The following is a 20,631-nucleotide window of genomic DNA, read 5'->3' on the forward strand; positions in this document are numbered from 1 at the left end:
TCACCGAATCTGTTATCTACTTGAATGCAGCTGGGGGTTCACTTATGCACTTTTGCACATACACTAATTCCATGTTTCATGTAGTTTTTTGGCTACTCACACAATTCCCTCTAAACAAGTACATGCAATTGATAAACATAAACCTGACATTTCATACTGTGGTATCATGAGAGGTTTTACCACTGAGCGAGGTGTAGGGCAGTGCGTAAACAACAGGACAGAGCAGGCAAAAGTGCTTTCCAACGAAGAATCCGGTTTATTAACCAACAAAAAGTATTTCAGGAAGCAAAACAATAAAGTTCTTCAAAGGCAAACATAGGCTTCATAAAGTTGCTCCTAACTTAAGTCCTACCAACTGTGGTTGCAAACTCAAAGTTCATCGGACACCGAACTCAGTTTGTGCCACGTACGATGCCTCTTGCTTGGTGTGTGTCTCAGCTCCTTTGTTCTCTCCCTCTCCCACACCTGAGCTCCAGCTTTAATCAGAGGGCTGAGGCATTTGCACCTGTCTGAGTAGTGCATTCTGGGAGATGGAGTTTTCTCGGCAGCCATCTTGTGGCTTGGTAGCCATTCCGGGAGAGGAACATAGCGCCCCTCTACCACACGTCCCCTTGTGATGCCACAATATATGTAAAACTGGTGATGATAAAATAGGAAAATCATGGTAAAACAACAGAAAACTCTAAACTGCTCAAGGGGTTCACATACTTTCAAGCAGCACTGTAGCAGAACTGTGGAGTCAGATTACTAAACTCAACTTTTTAAGGCTTGCACTGGGATGATCTGGACGTTTACTGTACGTGTAATTCACCAGCAATACAACTATACTGTAGTTCTTTCTTTGCTGATTTTCAAGATATCCTTGCATCAATGGATATTTTGACCCAGTTCCTTTTTTCCTAAACAGAACTGAAGTCAGAAAAGTCTGGATTTACTGAACCTTCACAACTGCCCACTTCAGTGAAGAAGGAAATAAAAGAAGAAGAATTTGATGATTTCCTACAAGACTATCCCTCTCCAATCCAGACAGTGGAAGAAAACCCTGAACTGGAATATGAATGCAAGACTGAAATGAACACGTCACCCACCATGACCTTGAAAGAAGAAAAGTATTCACCAATGGAAATTAAAGATGAAGAAGAATTTGATTCAAGAGAATATGGTGACTTCGACTCTTCACCTACAGGTAAGTTGCTTGCTTATTGTAGAGGGTTGTGTATATTTACAACACTTTGAATTTTAGAGAATGGCTAACTCCTGCTTCACAATGTGGGACCTATTTAATGAACAGAAATACTGTGGGTTTATTTTAGTCATGGGATAATATCTGCAGTCTGTTACATTCAAATGAGAGAGAGTTTCTGCCATCATGTTTGTTTATCTCTGTTCTCATTTACATTTAGTCTGTAGGCAGACACTTTTTTCCTTAGTCACAATTCAAGTGACATTCATTTATATCAAATAACCAATGTATAAAAACATATTAAATATATGTACCAGTATTGTAGAAATAACATACCAGATAGAGGAGAAGAGATGATATATTGTTACATTTTGTATTCTTATAATAATCTAGGTGACCTTCAAAGGATCCAATCTAACAAGAGAGGGAATACTGAGGGAAAAAGAAACAAAGAGAAACGTCATGAAAGCCCCCAGTGCAGAAAGACTTCATACCAGGAATTACATCAGCGACTGGACACCAAGGAGAAACAATATGAATGCTCCCAGTGTTTCAAAACATTTGCTAGACGTTGCTATCTTGTAATTCATCAAAGAATACACACTGGTGAAAAGCTCCATCTGTGCACTACATGTGGGAAGGCCTTTAGTCAAATGTCTACTCTCAAGACACATCAGAGGATCCATACTGGGGAAAAGCCCCATCAGTGCAGTACATGTGGGAAGGCCTTTAGGCAATTGTCTACTCTCAAGGGACACCTGAAGATCCATACTGGGGAAAAGCCACATCAGTGCAGTATATGTGGGAAGGCCTTTAGTAAAATGTTTCATCTCAAGACACATCAGAGGATCCATACTGGGGAAAAGCCACACCGGTGCAGTACATGTGGGAAGGCTTTTAGTCGCATGTCTAATCTCAAGACACACCAGAGGATCCATACTGGGGAAAAGCCACATCAGTGTTCTCAGTGTAGAAAGACCTATAGTCAGATGTCTACTCTCAAGAGACACCAGAAGATCCATACTGGGGAAAAGCCACACCAGTGCAGTACATGTGGAAAGGCCTTTAGTAAAATGTCTGCTCTCAAGACACACCAGAGGATCCATACTGGGGAAAAGCCACACCACTGCAGTACATGTGGGAAGGCCTTTAGTCAATTGTCTAATCTCAAGACACACCAGAAGATCCATACTGGGGAAAAGCCCCATCAATGCAGTACATGTGGGAAGGCCTTTAGTAAAATGTTTCATCTCAAGACACATCAGAGGATCCATACTGGGGGAAAGCCACACCAGTGCAGTACATGTGGGAAGGCCTTCAGTTACATGTCTAAACTCAAGATACACCAGAGGATCCATACTGGGGAAAAGCCACATCAGTGCAGTACATGTGGGAAGGCTTTTAGTCACAAGTCTCATCTCAAGTTACACCAGAGGATCCATACTGGGGAAAAGCCCCATCAGTGCAGTACATGTGGGAAGGCTTTTAGTCACATGTCTCATCTCAAGACACACAAGATGATCCATACTGGGGAAAAGCCCCATCAGTGCAGTACATGTGGGAAGGCTTTTAGTCACAAGTCTCATCTCAAGTTACACCAGAGGATCCATACTGGGGAAAAGCCCCATCAGTGCAGTACATGTGGGAAGGCCTTTAATCAATTGTTTGATCTCAAGAAACACCAGAAAGTCCATACTGGCGAAAAGCCGTATCGGTGTACTACATGTGGAAAGTATTTCAGGAGTAGCTCTGACCTCACCAAACATCAGATTATACATACAAGAGAAAAGCCACATCAGTGTTCACAGTGTGGAAAGGCCTTTAGCCATATGTGTGTTCTCAAGACCCACCAGAGGATCCATACAGGGGAAAAGCCGTATCAGTGTTCTCAGTGTGGAAAGGCCTTTAGCCGAATATCTGTTCTCAAGAAGCATCAGATGATCCATTCCAATGATGTGCTGCCCTGATAATACATGATGGAGTATCTCTTACTGAAATATTTCTTGATTAGCTGAGTTTGATGTACAACATTGTTTTGAAACGTACAGTATGTTGGGGTACAGATTGAAACACAAATTGTTAGGGTACATGAATTGAATAAATAAAAACACTTGAAGTGAGTGGTTTTTTTTCCAAGTATGTTTGTGTTGGGGGGATTTATGTATGTATGTGTGTGTGGTTGTACAATATATAATCAACAAGCAGTAATTAGCGCTTGTACGTAAAAAGTAGTGTTTTTGCAAGCTTCCTTGACTCATGGCCTAAACGGCACCTCATATGAAGGTTGTGGGCTCATCAACAGTTAGATGTGTTAGTGTCAGAGATGGGGGAGGGGGGAACTAAATGTCTCTCCCAGTGGCGTAACTAAAGGGATGCAGCAGGTGCAGTCGCACCTGGGCCCGTGAGCCAGGCCCGTAGACATATTAATGTCTATAGTCTATTGAGCAATTCGAAGGTCAAGACAAGCAAGTGAATTGAGCACAGCACACCTGCAAGCGTTTTAAGCATAGAAGTGGCAGTAGGAAAAAGAACCGGAGGAGGAGGTGGCAAAGCTGCCTGAATTAGATTCTTTTGGCTTTTTAACAAACAGTCCCCAGCCCAAGGGGTCCGCCACGGAGGACCCCATGCTAGCAGTAGTGCACCAGTTCAGGTGGGATCAGCATCGCTGCCCTGAGTGATGTGTCAGCATTTTATTATTTTTACTTTTCTAAAAAAAAAAAAAATTACGGTAAGAAATGTTCCCGCTGAGAGTCATACAAGACTTTGTTCATTGTGTACGCACCCTTCACTTCTGAAATATGTAAGGTTGATTAATTAAACACTATTTATATCGATACCAAACATCTTTGAGTAGCTTTTTTTTTATTATACGCGGGGGCGGAAGAAGGGAGCGCTACGATAGTAATTAGCGTTCACTAGGGCCCGTCATAAAAGCCTGCATATGGGCCCGTTGTAACTACCTTACGCCACTGGTCTCTCCATTCCTCATTACAGTACAGTACAAGAAAAAGTAGTGTTTGTGCGAGCTGCCTAGACTCATCGCCTACACGTCACCTCATCAGAAGGCTGTCGGCTCATCAACAGCTCATAGATGTGTTAGTGTCAGAGGGGGGAGACTAAATGTCTCTCCATTCCTCATTATAGGAAACTCTGTATTTCATCTGTTAAACATTCTCATGTCAAATGTGGAAGAGAGTCCGAGGGAACTGTTGCATTTTTGACAGAAAAACGCACAAGTCATGTTCATCCTGAACAGAAAGGGACTTCACATGTATGGATTCATTCATAAAAGGAACTCACTTCCTCAGATATTTACATTTGCCTGTGTGCAATCTATATAGGACTCCCCTTTCAAATACTAACATCAGAAATTATAATCCATAATAATTTTGATAACTACCGTAAATCCTCAATTAGTGGCTGGGGCTTTTATTTACTTAGGCTGCACAGCGCACCGGCCTGTATTTAGGGCAGGCTTGTATTAGGGGCAGGCCTTTATTTCTTACGGCTCTTCAGAATGTTCAAAAAAGTTCCGTTGATTTGAATGGGGCACCCCAACGTTAGCAGGTCTGTCATTTCTTGATATTCACCACTGCGAATAGTTAATGACCGCTGTCATTGGCAATTCTAATTCACATCTTTCATATCATTCCGCAAGAAGTCCGGTCATTTAACGTAGCGGAAAGTCATTGTAACTTGAAGTCAGCAAGTAATGGGTTGCTACGCAACACCTAGAACGTTAAAGTTCTATTAGCCTGAAGAACATTTTTTTCTTAGCGGAAATCAGAAATGGCAACAAAATCAATAAAAACAGATATTTTGGAGGAATGTCTTCTATCGTTTAGGCAAGTAACTGTATAATAACAAATTTGCCTTGTAGGCTGAAACATTTCTTTTTTTTATTGCAAACAGCCATGAAATTAGCCAACATGAGGAGAACATGTATTTATGAAATGCATTCAATTAAATTGGGATGTCTGCTTTGTGCTGATGGACTGATTCTGGTAGGCTACAGTAAAATATTGTAACGTGCCGGCATAGTCGCCCCATAATGCTGTGCGGCGGGCGCATACTTTCCTCTATGTGATGCACTAGCGCTCAACGATGTTCCTTAACAATGTTCCTTACTGTTCTCATTGCATGTCGTTGTTCTGTGTTGGGACTGAGTTTATACAGGTGTGTGACGGTAGCACAGTCTCTTCGTGATAACTTGTACCAGGGCATAAACCCCGTGCCATTTTCACATTGTGTTGTGCTTAGTGTTTATTAAAAAGCCATAACAAATATTCCACACTTCCGTGATTTGCTACAATATGCTACTGGTACCTTTTTTTACCCCCGGCTTGTATTCGGGGCCCGGCCTTTATTTGTCCATATCGACTACGCCCCCGGCTACTATCCGAAGCCCGGCCTCTAATTGAATCCCGGTCTTTATTTGAGGATTTACGGTATATACCCCTGTATGAGTCAGAAATTATACAGTTCCAATCTAAAGGCCCAGTCTTGGGTTATGGGAGACATGAATGGTGGGGAACTGACAGAGAATCAGATTATATGAATTCAAATGGGAATACATACATTAATGACACACATATAATCCAAATGGGAATACATACATTGATGACACTCAGATTAATCAAATGGGAATACACACATTGATGACGCATTTAATCAAAGCAAACAACTTTAGACCACTTGAGAGCAATGACAGTATTGTAAACAGAAATGGCCAACAGTTACTGCAGCTCTGTAAAAGCCTGGGTCTGTTCGTTCCTTATGGTGGAAGGAAGGGTGACTCTCTGGGTAGATTCACCTACTGCTCCCCTCTCAGCAGTAATGTAGTAGCTTATGCAGTCACAGATCCCAGTCATATCAACTACTCTACAGTAAACTCTATCCTCTCCAAACTCAATTTCTGTTTTTGTCAATATGAGATTGAACCTCATATTAAAGATACAAATTGAAAATACTGTATGAAATACACATTTTATGTTTTTTGGAAGCCTCTACAGGGGGGAAAATGAGATCCTGCGACGTACAAGGAAATTGCATTTATACATCAGGAGCAGTTTAGGGGTTCAGTGTCTTGCTCAAGGACACTTACACACTTGGTAAGGAGGAGTGGGGAATCGAACTAGCAACCTTCCAATTACTTAACGACTCCTCTACCACCTGTACCACTGTCGCCCCATAGAATTACACGAACTACAATCAAATATAAACTACTAAACGCTATGTCAGGATGAAGCATTACATCTACAAAATATAAAATTGGACAAAAGCGTGTCAGACATTTGTGTGCTATGTGGACGAAGTATGATGCCACCGTTGCTGAAAATGCACTACAGGGTAGTTCTGGAGGCAGGCCCTGCTAAGACCCTGATGGCCATTGATCAGTTCAGAAATGGCTAGGTTTGAATCCAGGAAGATAATTGGTCAGAGAGAAGAAGCTCTACTTAACACTACAGCGTGGAGTCAGATTACTAAACTCACCCTTTTTAAGGCTGGCACTGGTATGCTCTGGAAGTATACTGTATGTGTAATTCACCAGCAGTACAACTATACTGTAGTTTTTTTCTTCAAAGATATTCACTGTATCCTTGCATCAAAGGATAGTAGGACCAATTTTCTTTTTCCAAAACAGAACTAAAGTCAGAAATGTCTGGATTTACTGAACCTTCACAACTGCCGACTTCAGTGAAGAAGGAGATAAAAGAAGAATAATTTGATGATTTTCTACAAGGCTATCTGTCTACATTTAAGACAGTGGAAGAAAAGCCTGGACTGGAATATGAATGCAAGACTGAAATGTACATGTCACCCACCATGACCTTGAAAGAAGAAAACTATTCACCAATGGAAATCAAAGATGAAGAAGAATTTGATTCAAGAGAATATGGTGACTTCAACTCTTCACCTACAAGTAAGTTGTCCGTTATGTTAAGTAATGTTATGTTATGTATATTTACAATACTTGAATTTTAGAGAATGGCTGACTTGTGCTCCACAATGTGAGACCTATTCAGAGAACAGAAACACTGTGGGTATATCTTAGTAATGGGATACTATCTGCAGTCGGTTACATTCAATAGAGAGAAAGTGTGCCATACTTTTTTTCTCTATTTCTGTAACTCAATTGTGTGTGTATCTCTGTTTGCATTTGCATTTAGTCTCTAGGAAGACACTTTATACTAAGTAACTTCCAAGTGATGAACATGTCTAGTAAAAAAACAATAAATAAATAAAAATCAAAAATATGTACCAGTATTGTAGAAATTACACCCCAGATAGCGGAGAAGAGAGAAAATATTGCTGAACTTTATTTATAATATTATAGGACACAGTCAAAGGATCCAATCTAACAAAAAAGGAAGCTCTGAGGAAAAAAGAAACAAAGAGAGATGTCACAAAAACCCCCAGTGCAGAAAAACTTCATACCAGGAATTACATCAGCGACTGGACACCAGGAAGGAAAAACATTAATGCTCCCAGTGTTTCAAAACATTTGCCACACCTTCCCGTCTTGCATTTCATCAAAGAATACACACAGGAGAAAAGCCTTATCAGTGCAGTACATGTGGGAAGGCTTTTAGACACATGTGTAATCTCAAGACACACCACAAGATCCATACGGGGGAAAAGCCACACCAATGCAGTACATGTGGGAAGGCCTTTAGTTGAATCTGTTCTCTCAAGACACACCAGATGATCCAAACTGGGGGAAAGCCGTATCAGTGTACTACATGTGGAAAGTATTTCAGGAGTAGCTCTGACCTCACCATCCATCAGATTACACATACCAGAGAAAATGCCACATCTGTGTTCTCAATGTGGAAAGGCCTTTTAACCAAATCTCAAATCTCAAGAGACACCAGAGGATCCATTCAAATGATGTGCTGCCCTGCTAATACATGATGGAGTATCACTTACTGAAATATGTCTTGATTAGCTAAGTTTTAAACAACATTTGATGTACAAGATGAAGTATTTTTTATTATATTTGAATGTGTCTTGGGGTAGAGATTGAAAACATAAATTGTTAGGGTACATGAATTCAATAAAAAAAAAACATGAAGTAAGTGTTTTTTCAAATATGTTTGTGTGGTGGGCATTTGTGTGTGTGTGAAATTATAACCCATAATAAATATAATAACTATATATGTCTGTATGACATTATAAAGTTCCAATCTGAAGGCCCAGTCTGGGTTACTCTCAGATCACAGCCGTGTCACATTAAGTCTAAAAAAGAATAATAACCCTGAATCATCCTCTGAGATCCTGATCAAGAACCATTGATTGATAAATTACACAAAATTGAATCAAATATAAATATAAACTACAAACAAATAAACAAATATCCTGGATACATCTGTATATATACTGTATGTATATATAGAGTGAGAGAGCGAGAGGATATGGTCGCGATGACTCTTCTCCGACAAGTAAATTGCAGATTATTTTGGATCATGAGTAAGTAAAAAAAATAAACAAAATTCATTGCAATGTGTTATTTACATTAACAACACCTGGATTTTGGTGAATGGCTTTAACTTGTGCTTTACTCAATAAAATGTTAGATCTGTACAGAGAGTAGACATAATATGAATACTACTCTGTAACTCGTGTGTCTGTATCTCTGTTTACATTTAGTCTCTAGGTAGACACTTATCCTATTGAACACTTTTATCCCAAATAATTCGTTTTAATTTAATTCAATATTTTACACAGTAAACATTTTCAGTTTTTTTTTCAAAAAGGGGAGATTCTTTATTTAATGGCAAATTAATATACTAGTAAATTCATCTCATTAGATGATTAGATTAGATTAGATTCAACTTTATTGTCATTGCAGAGTACCGGTACTGAAGCAACGAAATGCAGTTAGCATCTAACCAGAAGTGCAAAGTAGAAGAGTGCAGAGTATGTGCAAATGGTAATATAAATATAGATAAATATGGTATATACAGTATGACATAAGATATAAGTGGTATGAGCAGTCAGAACATGAGCAGCAATAAAGGTGATGATGATAGTGCAGATGTGATATAGATATATGTAAAGTGCAGGTGAAGTACAGGTGAAGGTGGCAGTAGAGGTTATAAAGTTATAAATGAGGTAGGAGACATGATAAGATATAAGTACGATGAATATGGATATGACAACAATTTAACATAAATAGATTTATACAATGAACAATTTAGTGCAAATGTTCAGTGGCTGGAGGTAGGTGTGTGGCAGTCAGGCCAGGGTAGAGAGGGGAATACAGGAAGGAGTGTGAGGGGGTAGCCAGGGGGAACTATCACCGTGGTGCAGAGTTCAACAGGGTGACAGCCGCAGGGAAGAAGCTGTTCCTGAGCCTGCTGGTCCGGGAACGGAGGGCCCTGTAGCGCCTCCCTGAGGGGAGGAGGGCAAACAGTCTGTGGTTGGGATGGGAGCTGTCCTTCTTGATGCTGCGCCCCTTCCGCAGACATCTCTTGCGCTGGACAGCATCGATGGTGGGGAGTGGGGAACCAGTGATGCGTTGGGCAGTTTTCACTACCCTCTGGAGTGTTTTGCGGTCCGCAACAGAGCAGCTGCCAAACCAGACTGAGATGCAGTTGGTGAGGAGGCTCTCAATGGTGCAGCGGTAGAAGTTCACCAGAATCTGAGGAGACAGATGGGCCTTCTTCAATCTCCTCAGGAAGAAGAGACGCTGGTGAGCCTTCTTGACTATGGTTGAGGTGTTGAGGGTCCAAGAGAGGTCCTCGGAGATGTGGACACCCAGGAATTTAAAGCTGGCGACACACTCCACCTCCGTCCCGTTGATACAGATCGGGGTGTGTGCGCCACCTTTGGTCCTCCTGAAGTCCACAATGAGCTCCTTGGTCTTCTTGGTGTTGAGAGCCAGGTTGTTATTGGCACACCACTCTGCCAGGTGCTGAACCTCCTCCCTGTAGGCCGACTCATCGTTGTTGCTGATGAGACCAATCACCGTTGTGTCATCTGCAAACTTTAAAATGGTATTAGAACCATGTACAGGTGTGCAGTAGTAGGTGAAGAGGGAGTAGAGGAGAGGGCTCAGCACGCAGCCCTGTGGGACACCAGTGTTCAGGATGAGGGTTGAGGAGGTGTTGTTGTCTAACCTGACAGACTGGGGTCTGTTGGTTAGGAAGTCCAGAATCCAGTTTCTGAGGGAGGTGTTGATGCCTAGATCACTGAGTTTAGTGATCAGTTTGGAGGGGATTATGGTGTTAAATGCAGAGCTGAAGTCTATGAACAACAGTCTCGCGTAGGTGTTACTGTTGTCCAGGTGGGAAAGAGCGGAGTGTAGTGCCGTGGAGATGGCATCCTCCGTGCTCCTGTTCTGGCGGTAGGCGAATTGGAGGGGGTCCAGTGTGGGTGGTAGGCATGTTTTAAGATGAGCCAGGACCAGCCTCTCGAATAAAAGCTGTTAAGCTCATCAGGGAGTGATGCTTCGCCGGTTTGGGGGGAGGTGTTAGTGGGTTTATAGTCCGTTATGGCCTGGATGCCTTGCCACATGCGTCGGGGGTCGGAGTTGTTTTTGAAGTGCTCTTCAATCTTGAGCTTGTAGCTGTGCTTGGCCTTTTTGATGCCCCTCTTCAGGTCGGCCCTGGATGAACTGTAGGCCTGGGTGTCACCTGATCTGAAAGCAATATCGCGTGCCTTCAGCAAAAGGCGGACCTCCCTGTTCATCCATGGCTTCTGATTAGGGAAAGTGGTGATTTGTTTGAGGGTGGTGACACTGTTGATGTTGGTGTTGATAAAGTCCAGTACAGATGAGGCATAGGCGTTGATGTCCGTGTGGGAGTCCAGTGTGGCCTGGGTGGCAAACACACTCCAGTCTGTGTGTCCAAACCGGTGCTGTAGTGCAGAGTCTGCTCCCTCTGGCCACACTTTAAACTGTCCTCACTGTGGGTTTCACACGTTTGATGAGTGGTGTGTATTTCGGGAGAAGAAAACAAAGAGAGGTGGTCAGACTGACCTAGGTGGGGGAGGGGGACAGCTTTGTAAGCATCAGCCATGTTAGTATAGACATGGTCCAAAGTCTTGTCTCCTCACGTGGGACAGGAGACATGCTGGTGAAATTTGGGGAGTACAGTCTTCAGGTTGGAGTGATTAAAGTCACCCGCAACAATAAAGGCTGCCTCCGAATGTAAAGTTTGTTGCTTGCTAATGGCAGCATGCAGTTCCTTCATTGCCAGCTTAGCGTTAGCATCCGGGGGGATATAAGCTGCAGTCACAGCAGTTGATGTAAACTCTCTAGGCAGATAGAACGGTCTACACTTAACCATGAGGTACTCAAGGTTAGCAGAGCAGTGACTCTCGATGATAACAGTGTCCGTACACCAGTCTTTGTTAACATAGATGCATAGTCCACCGCCTCTGGTCTTACCGGAGTCCTCTGCTGTTCTATCCGCCCGGAGGATGTAGCGCCCCGTTAGCTTGATGGCGCTATCAGGGACGCCGCTGTTGAGCCATGTTTCTGTAAAAATCATGACGTTGCAGTCCATGATCCGTTTGTTAGTGGTGATCCGCAGCCGCAGTTCATCCATTTTATTCGCCAGAGACCGAACATTAAGGATTAAGGATTGCTTAAGCGAGTTTGAAAAGTGTTAATTCACTTAACATTACAAAACCATATGGGTTAACACACATATAGTGTAGTAAATTCTTTAAAGGAACTTCGGGAGCGCCCACATTAAAGGTACGTTAATTTAAAGTGTCATGCCCATCATAAAGGGAATGGGGACGCCACATACAATGGAGGCGCTGCAATAACATTAAAGGCACATATCCACTAGGGGGCGCTGCAATAACATTACACTAGGGGGAAGACTGAATTGAATATAATTAAATTGGATTGAATTGAATTGAATTGAATTAAATTGAATTGCTTTGTATTATAAAATACAAACAAATAAACACGTGATCTGGATACTCATGTATCATACCACTAGCATGGGATGAAGAATTACATCTCCAAAAAAATCAAATTGGGCAAAAGTGTGTGAGATATTTGTGTAATAAATAAAGTAACGCCATAACTAACCCATCCACATTATATTACAAGCCTTTGGAACTGACCACTAACCCATCCACATTACATTACAAGCCTCTGACCACTAACTCATCCACATTACATTACAAGCCTTTGGACCTGACCACTAACCCATCCACATTACATTACAAGCCTTTAGCCACTATCCCAACCACATTACATTACAAGCCTTTGGCCAATAACCCATCCACATTACATTACAAGCCTCTGACCACTAACCCATCCACATTACATTACAAGCCTTTGGAACTGACCACTAACCCATCCACATTACATTACAAGCCTTTGGCAGCTAACCCATCCACATTACATTACAAGCCTTTTGTAATGTAATGTGGATGGTTTAGTTGCCAAAGGTTTTGTAATGTTAAGTGAATTAACACTTTTCAAACTCGCTTAAGCAAGCCTTTTGTAATGTAATGTGGATGGGTTAGTTGCCAAAGGCTTGTAATGCAATGTGAATGGGTTAGTGGTCAGTTCCACTAAGTTTCAGTTAAATATTCTCAGGGGGGGAATTTTTTTTTTTTAATCATTAAGGCGACCCATTTAGTAGGTGCTGTACATTAAGTTAGCTGATTAACTCATACAGCAATACCTTTGTGTCCACTATTGGCAGCACACAACAGTAAACTTTTCCCTCTTGCAACATAGCTAGAGTAGCAAGTTACAGGTGGAAAGCTATGGAAGAAAGTTGCATCCAGGAGCCTTCATAAGCAAACATGATGTGGCTCCACATTAAATGATCCCACTTTTTCATTATCCACATGTCTCAAATGTTGTATGATGTAACATAGCTTAACAGGACACATGATATGACCAGTAACAACATAAAGAACGGGGCAACATACTGTATGTCAAAACCAACAATATTTATTGACTGATCTTGAAAGTATTGGCTTACAAAAGCAAAATAAGTCATCACATGAAAAAATGATTCAGTGTTAGTGCAAGAAGCGAACTGTGAAACACTGTGAAACCTGTGAAAAGTGACAGTGGTATATAGAAATACAGACTGCGTTAGCCACTTCACGACCACGATTTTCTTTCGTTCCAATTCTTGGATGTAGGATTTCCCTCCCTTTGTAGAAACCTGTTGAATGGATACATTTGGTCTAGGAAGTCCTAATTGTTTTGTTATCAATTTATCTTCATTAGTACGCCAACTAAAAAGGAGTTTCTGTCAAAGAGCGAATTGAGTTGTTGCACTGAACAGGAGCCATCTTGACAGAATATGCCTCTGTCGAGCTGTATGACGTTCTCATTCGCTTTTACATCCATTACTTATGACACGGCATGGAGGGGTGAGCCCTCCCGGAAGCCATAGAGAATGCATTGAGTGCTTTGTTTTGTGAAAAAAATGGATTTAACATGGGAGTCAATGAAAGATGTCTGGGACGATTTTCATTTCGCCCCAAATCGCCCAGAAGGGGCGGGGCCATTTGAAGCACGAATTTTGTCTGACAGCTTGGCTGTTACCTGATTGGACAATGACATTCAAAGGCAGATCAGACGGTGTAGTGGTAGAATCCGACAGAACATTTACATTTAGTCATTTAGCAGACGCTTTTATCCAAAGAGACTTACAAGGAAATTGCATTTATACATCAGGATTTTTTTCTTCCCTTTCCCATAGTAAGTGCATCGCCCTAATCACCCTTATGGACAAGTCGCCCCTGGTTTGTAATGTAATGTGGATTGGTTAGTGGTCAGTTCCAAAGGCTTGTAATGTAATGTGGATGGGTTAGTGGTCAGGTCCAAAGGCTTGTAATGTAATGTGGATGGGTAAGTGGCCAAAGGCTTGTAATGAAACGTGGATGGGTTAGTGGTCAGTTCCAAAGGCTTTTTCTCTGCTTTGATGAAGTTTAACGTAGTTTTCTTCTTCATTGCTCTTTATATCCTTATAATAGTAGTCTTATGATAACACTGTAAGGTATCTATTTATATTGTGTATTTCATTTATATTCCTCCTTCCTTCTGAGACTCCAGACAATTTCAGTTGCTATATAAATAAAATTTGAATTGAATTAAATCACAATATTTGCTGATGCAATATAGCATACACTCCATTTAATTAGGCTAGCTAGCAGGACAATGGGCATATGTTGTGCAAAACGTAGACACGTTAGCCAAACCAACATTTTAAACTAAACTTTGAGATGGACTTTTATTTTGACACTCTTAACCGCCTTTAATGTCTCTTATTGTCGCCAGCTGCAAGGAGGAACTTTAATCACAACCAACGTGCTTGGAACCCGGGAACAAAACGCACAGATGTTTACGGTGGTTAGAGTAGAAAGGGTTACTATGAATGCGTTCTAGGCTGGATTATAGTTATTTTAAATCATAATGTAGTTGTTGCCTGTCTAAAAGGAACCGAAGACGGCTGCAGAAGAAGTCCGACATTGTGAGGCTATGACCCCAACTGACCGACGCCCAGGATAAGTTTTTCTGGAGCTCCCGTTTTCTAGGTAAACCGAGTAGCCTTGTGATACCAAATGTATGCCATAACTCGGGAATATCTGGTGTGGGTGAAGTTTGCGATAGGGGCTCATATGCCTCTCCTTTGTACGTCGCTTTGGACTAAAGCCTCTGCTAAATGACTAAATCTAAATATGCGCCTAACACTAGTTGATTAACTCACGTAAATAAACTTTTCGATGTATGAAGTTTTTATCATTTAATATAGAGCGTGGACTTGCAATCTGAGAGCATTTTCGTGCATTTCACGTCATGATTTTGTATTGGTTGGTGAATTTTGGTAAGGTAATTTCATAACAATCAGAGAGAGAGAGAGAGAGAGAGAGAGAGAGCCAGATAGTGAGCAGAAGTCTGTAAGCAGAAGCAGCCCGAGAACACAAGAACTTAACCCTTGTATGGTATTCATTTTTTTGTTACTCAGAAGGTGTTGTGGGTCTGGTGGACCCGCTCGATTTTTGGGTGTTTAATTCAACACAATCAAACAATTTTATGGTAAAATACTCAACAGATATGTACTTAATTCCAATTAGAAGCAATATGAACAGCAAATATGGTTTATATTTGCCCTTTAACTTTGTTATATCACATTTATGAATTTAAGTGCTACCCGTTTTTTTTTTTTTTTTTTTTTTTTTTTACAAAATCAAGAAAAAATCAATTATAATCAAGATATCAGTGTACAAAATTCAACACATTTACAAATGAAGCAAGGTTTTCCATAACTATTGGATTTTTGTGAGTTTCATTTGAAATCAGGTCAGTTTACATAGCACAACATGGGTGGATGGGTCACCAGCACTGTCCTCCTGAATCCTCCTAATGGTAGCTGCAGAGGCTGAGGTTCTTGGAACATGTTGTCTTCTCAGGATTTAAGGTTTCACCAGTGTCTTTCCCAGTTCCTCGAGAAAAAGGCTTATCCTCTGGAGCTTCCCTCTCATCCACTCCGGGTTCAGTGCCATCCAGGTGACAAAGGCGTTGTATGCCATGATGTCCAATATGGTAAATAAAATCGCCAGTGGCCAGCGTAGGGTCCTCCTTTTACAGCTGTAGGCAGACACCAGCTTGTCTATGTTGTCCACCCCTCCTTTTGTGGCATTATAATCCATGATGATCTCTGTTTTTTGATGCTCCAGGCCAGAGATTCTCCCATCCCAGTGCAGTGTACTCATGAGTATCACATTCTTGCGTTTCTTTGTCACATAGGATACCAGGGACGTGTCAGCCGTGTACACAAACTTGGAAGAGTTGACAGGCCTGTTCTTTGTAGGCAGCAGTTGGGGTGGGAGCTCAGACCTGTTTTTTCTTATCTTTCCCACCATGGTCAGCTCCTGTCCCAGCTTGTACGATGTAAAATAAATTGTAGCATGTGATATTGTGTCCACTGAGTCCCTGAGCCATGTCCAGGACAACTCTCATTCCTTGATTTTTCTCAGGGCGTCCTCATCAGGTTACCCTATGTAGCCTTGTAAGTTCCAAGCATATGAGGAAGTCGCATCACAGGCAGCCCAGATCTTTATACCATATTTTGCAAGTTTAGATGGTATATAATGCCCCTAAATGGCATCAGCGGCAGGGGCAGAAACACAAAACTCTTACTCACACACTCTCTCAAACACACACACATACTTAGCCTACATACACACAAGGCCCACAAACACACATAAGCGTGTGCGCACATACACAAATACACACACTTACAGCAGGCCCACTCACATACACGTGCGCGCAAACACACACGCGCACACAACACACACACACACACACACACACACACACACTTACAGCAGACCCAGACAGGAGGAGAACAGACTTTAGGTACACAGGACCTACAATTTTCACACTTTTATTTGCCCGGGTCCAGTGGACCTGAACACCCTGTATGTAATATAAATGTGTAGGGGGGGTTTACGGTGTGCGGTCAATGAAAATTTGGTCTGATATATGTTATTCGCAGAGAATGAGCCAAAGCCAATGAGTCTGAGTCTGAAAAAATAATGAATCATATTATTTTTGTTAGGATAAAAAATGAAAACGGGACAATTCAGTGTATTTGAGTGCAGACAAACCGTTTTGAGCAGGAGCAGTGCGATTTTGCACGCAAGCAGGGGCTATTTGAGAGAGAAAGGGCAGCTTTTGATGAAAAAAACATTACAAAATCTGAACCTGAAATAAACCTGTACAGATGTCTGATTTGGGTAGGATGGTGATTACATTAAGCCCGTACAGATGTCTGATTTGGGTAGGATGATGATTACATTAAATCCATACAGATATATGATTTAGGTAGGATGGTGATTACAGATTTGTTTAAATATTTTTTTCTTACTTTAAAAAACTTTTGTCTGACTTGTGTGATATTGTACAGACCATCCATTTGTCCCTGGTTATCTTTTGTCAGATGTGTCTGTTTGTTTCTTTGTGGTGTTTGGGCATGTTGCTAATATTTTTCTTGCATTGCAGAACTGTCCTCCTGGGTTTCCATTGCAAAAGACAGCTGAGGTCTACAATGTCAGGATTTACTGAACCATCACAACTACTCATGTCAGTGAAGAATATAAAAGAAGAAGAATCTGATAATTTCCTACAAGAGTATTTGTTTGAAATTCAGACAGTGGAAGAAAAGCCTGAACTGGAACATGACTGTAAGACTGAGACACACACATCACCAACCTTGACCTGCAGAGAAGAAAATCCTTCTCTGATGGAAATTAAAGAGGAAGAAGAATCTGATCATTTCCTACAAGATTATTTGTTTGAAATTCAGACAGTGGAAGAAAAGCCTGAACTGGAACATGACTGTAAGACTGAGACGCACACATCACCAACCTTGACCTGCAAAGAAGAAAATTCTTCTCTGATGGAAATTAAAGAGGAACCAAATTTAAGAGAATGTGCTGATGACGATTCTTCTACAAGTAAGTTGCTGAGTAGTTGGTTAAGTAGAATTCAGATCTAATTAATTCCAGTGTTTCGTTTACATTTACTAAACACTGAATGGTTAGCGAATGGTTCTTCTACTTTACTCAGCAAAATGTGAGTCTCATGGAGGGATGTCTGTTTCATTGTGAATAGAGATATTATGGAAATACCTTAGTCATTGGACACTATCTGCAGTCTGTTTCATTGTGAATAGAGATACTAGTGGAAATACCTTAATCATTGGACACTATCTGCAGTCTGTTTCATTGTGAATAGAGATACTAGTGGAAATACCCTAATCATGGGACACTATCTGCAGCCTGTTAAATTTGAAAGAGAGAAAGAGTCTGCTGTCATTCTGTCTTCTGCTGTATCAATTCACATTTTTAATTCTAGCAAATAATAAATATGATTAAAATTATATAATCTGAAATGTAATTTCTGAAAAAGTTCAGTGTTGTAGGAGAGAACAGAGTGAATCCCTTAACCAAGATGTGCTGTCTGTTACATTTGAAAGATACTGTAGAGGGAGACAGACAGACAGATGGGTAGACAGACAGACAGATGGGTAGACAGACAGATGGGCAGAAAGTGGGACAGACAGATAGACAGATGGGCAGACAGGAAAGGCATGAATGGCAGGGAACTGAGAGAGAATTAGACTTTATTGATTCAAATGTGATTACATTAATTTATGATACAGATAATTCAAATGGGACTACATACAATACTGACTCACAGATACATTAAAGCAAACAGAAGTGGCAGTTACTGAAAATTGAAAATATAACATACACATTTCTGTATTTAAAAACCTCTACTGCGAAAATAAATGAAATCCTGCTCATGAACCATTGATTGATGAATAACATAATTACATTGATGAATTACAGAAATCGAAGATGAAGAAGTTGATTCAAGAGAATTTGGTGACTTCGATTTTCTTTTTCCAAAACAGAACTGAAGTTAGAAATGTCTGGATTTACCAAACCTTCACAACTGCCTACTTCCATGAAGAAGGAGATAAAAGAGGAGGAATTTGATGCTTTCCTACAAGAGTATCCGTCTACATTTAAGACAGTGGAAGAAAAGCCTGGACTGGAATATGAATGCAAGACTGAAATGTACACATCTACCATCATGACATTGAAAGAAGAAAGCAATTCACCAATGGAAATCAAAAATGAAGAAGAATTTGATTCAAGAGAATATGGTGACTTCGACTCTTCACCTACAAGTAAGTGGCTTGCTTATTGTAGAGGGTTGTGTATATTTACAATACTTGAATTTTAGAGAATGGCTAACTTGTGCTTTACAATGTCTGTTTACATTGACATTTAGTTTCTAGGTAGGCACTTTTATACTAAGTCACATGTTTTTGAATTTAGTTTTTCTTATATTGCAGGAGGCGTTCAAAGGATCCAATCTAACAAAAGAGGGAACACTGATCAAAAAAGGAACAAAGAGAGCCGTCATAAACGCCCCCAGTGCAGAAAGACTTCATACCAGAAATTACATCAGCGACTGGACACCAGGGAGAAACAGCAGGAATGCTCCCAGTGTTTCAAAACATTTCCTAGATCTTCCCTTCTTGCAATTCATCAACAACTACACACAGGAGAAAAGCCCCACCAGTGCAGTACATGTGGGAAGGCCTTTAGTCATCTGTCTGCTCTAAAGACACACCAGAGGATCCATACTGGGGAAAGGCCTTACCAGTGCTCTACATGTGGGAAGGCCTTTAATCAATTGTCTCACCTCAAGGTACACCTGAAGATCCATACCAAGGAAAAGCCCCATCAGTGCAGTACATGTGGGAAGGCCTTTAATCACTTGTCTGCTCTAAAGACACACCAGAGGATCCATACTGGGGAAAAGCCGTATCAGTGTACTTCATGTGGAAAGTATTTCAGGATTAGCTCCACCCTCACCAGACATCAGATTACACATACAGGAAAGCCACACCAGTGCAGTACATGTGGGAAGGCCTTTTGTCAATTCTCTTCTCTCAAGACACACCAGTGTATCCATACTGGGGAAAAGCCCCATCAATGCAGTACATGTGGGAAGGCCTTTAGTAAAATGTTTCATCTCAAGACACATCAGAGGATCCATACTGGGGAAAAGCCACACCAGTGCAGTACATGTGGGATGGCCTTTAATCAATTGTCTAACCTCAAGAAACACCAGAAGATCCATACTGGGGAAAAGCCGTATCAGTGTACTTCATGTGGAAAGTATTTCAGGGTTAGCTCCAGCCTCACCAGACATGAGATTACACATACTAGAGAAAAGCCACACCAGTGTATCCATACTGGGGAAAAGCACCATCAGTGCAGTACATGTGGGAAGGGTTTTAGTAAAATGTATAATCTCAAGACACACCAGAGGATCCATACTGGGGAAAAGCCACATCAGTGTTCTCAGTGTGGAAAGACCTTTTGTCAGATTTCTAATCTCAAGAGACACCAGAGAATCCATTCAAATGATGTGCTGCCCTGCTAATACATGATGGAGTATCTCTAACTGAAATAGTTTTTGATTAGCCGAGTTTTAAACAACATTTGATGTACAAGATGAAGTATTATTTTATCATATTTGAAACGTGTGTTGAGGTAGAGATTGAAACGTGAATTGTTAGGGTACATGAATTCAATAAAAGAATAACTTGAAGTGAGTGTTTTTTCAAGTATGTTTGTGTGGTGGGGATACGTGGGGAACGTCACCTCATCTGAAGGCTGTGGGCTCATCAACAGCTCATAGATCTGTTAGTGTCAGAGATGGGGAGGGGAGGGGGACACTAAATGTCTCTTCTCCATTCCTTATTATAGAGAACTCTGTATTTCATCTGTTAAACATTCTCATGTCAACTATGGAAAATAGTCAGAGGGAACTGTTGTTTTCTTGACAGAAAAATGTCATATTTATCCTGAAAAGAAAGGGAACTCACATGTATGGATTAAGTCATGACACAAACTCTCTTCCACAGATC

General features: G+C 41.0%; 2 protein-coding genes across 2 annotated transcripts; both read left to right on the plus strand.

The window, feature by feature from the left end:
• The first annotated feature begins 1,752 nt into the window (after positions 1-1,752).
• On the plus strand, positions 1,753-3,175 carry LOC116219797 (zinc finger protein 98-like). Its single transcript, XM_031563736.1, has 3 exons — positions 1,753-2,443; positions 2,528-2,881; positions 3,050-3,175. The coding sequence occupies exons 1-3, from the start codon at positions 1,837-1,839 to the stop codon at positions 3,148-3,150; spliced, it is 1,062 nt and encodes a 353-aa protein (XP_031419596.1). The 5' UTR covers positions 1,753-1,836; the 3' UTR covers positions 3,151-3,175.
• A 14,347-nt stretch (positions 3,176-17,522) lies between these two features.
• LOC116219816 (zinc finger protein 501-like) lies at positions 17,523-20,278 on the plus strand. Its single transcript, XM_031563770.2, has 3 exons — positions 17,523-17,635; positions 18,598-18,876; positions 19,045-20,278. Exons 1-3 carry the CDS (start codon positions 17,578-17,580, stop codon positions 20,142-20,144), a joined length of 1,437 nt encoding a protein of 478 aa, XP_031419630.2. The 5' UTR covers positions 17,523-17,577; the 3' UTR covers positions 20,145-20,278.
• Positions 20,279-20,631: the final 353 nt, after the last annotated feature.

This window comes from Clupea harengus, chromosome 26, assembly GCF_900700415.2.
Source record: "Clupea harengus chromosome 26, Ch_v2.0.2, whole genome shotgun sequence".
Taxonomy (NCBI): Eukaryota; Metazoa; Chordata; class Actinopteri; order Clupeiformes; family Clupeidae; genus Clupea; species Clupea harengus.

Coding starts and splice junctions, on each gene's coding strand:
- LOC116219797 (XM_031563736.1), top strand. CDS start 1,837: ATGTCTACTCTCAAGACACATCAGAGGATCCATACTGGGGAAAAGCCC. Junction 2,444..2,527: donor AATGTTTCATCTCAAGACAC/ATCAGAGGATCC, acceptor AACTCAAGATAC/ACCAGAGGATCCATACTGGG. Junction 2,882..3,049: donor ACACCAGAAAGTCCATACTG/GCGAAAAGCCGT, acceptor GGATCCATACAG/GGGAAAAGCCGTATCAGTGT.
- LOC116219816 (XM_031563770.2), top strand. CDS start 17,578: ATGGAAATTAAAGAGGAACCAAATTTAAGAGAATGTGCTGATGACGAT. Junction 17,636..18,597: donor TGATGACGATTCTTCTACAA/GTAAGTTGCTGA, acceptor TTTCCAAAACAG/AACTGAAGTTAGAAATGTCT. Junction 18,877..19,044: donor CTTCGACTCTTCACCTACAA/GTAAGTGGCTTG, acceptor CTTATATTGCAG/GAGGCGTTCAAAGGATCCAA.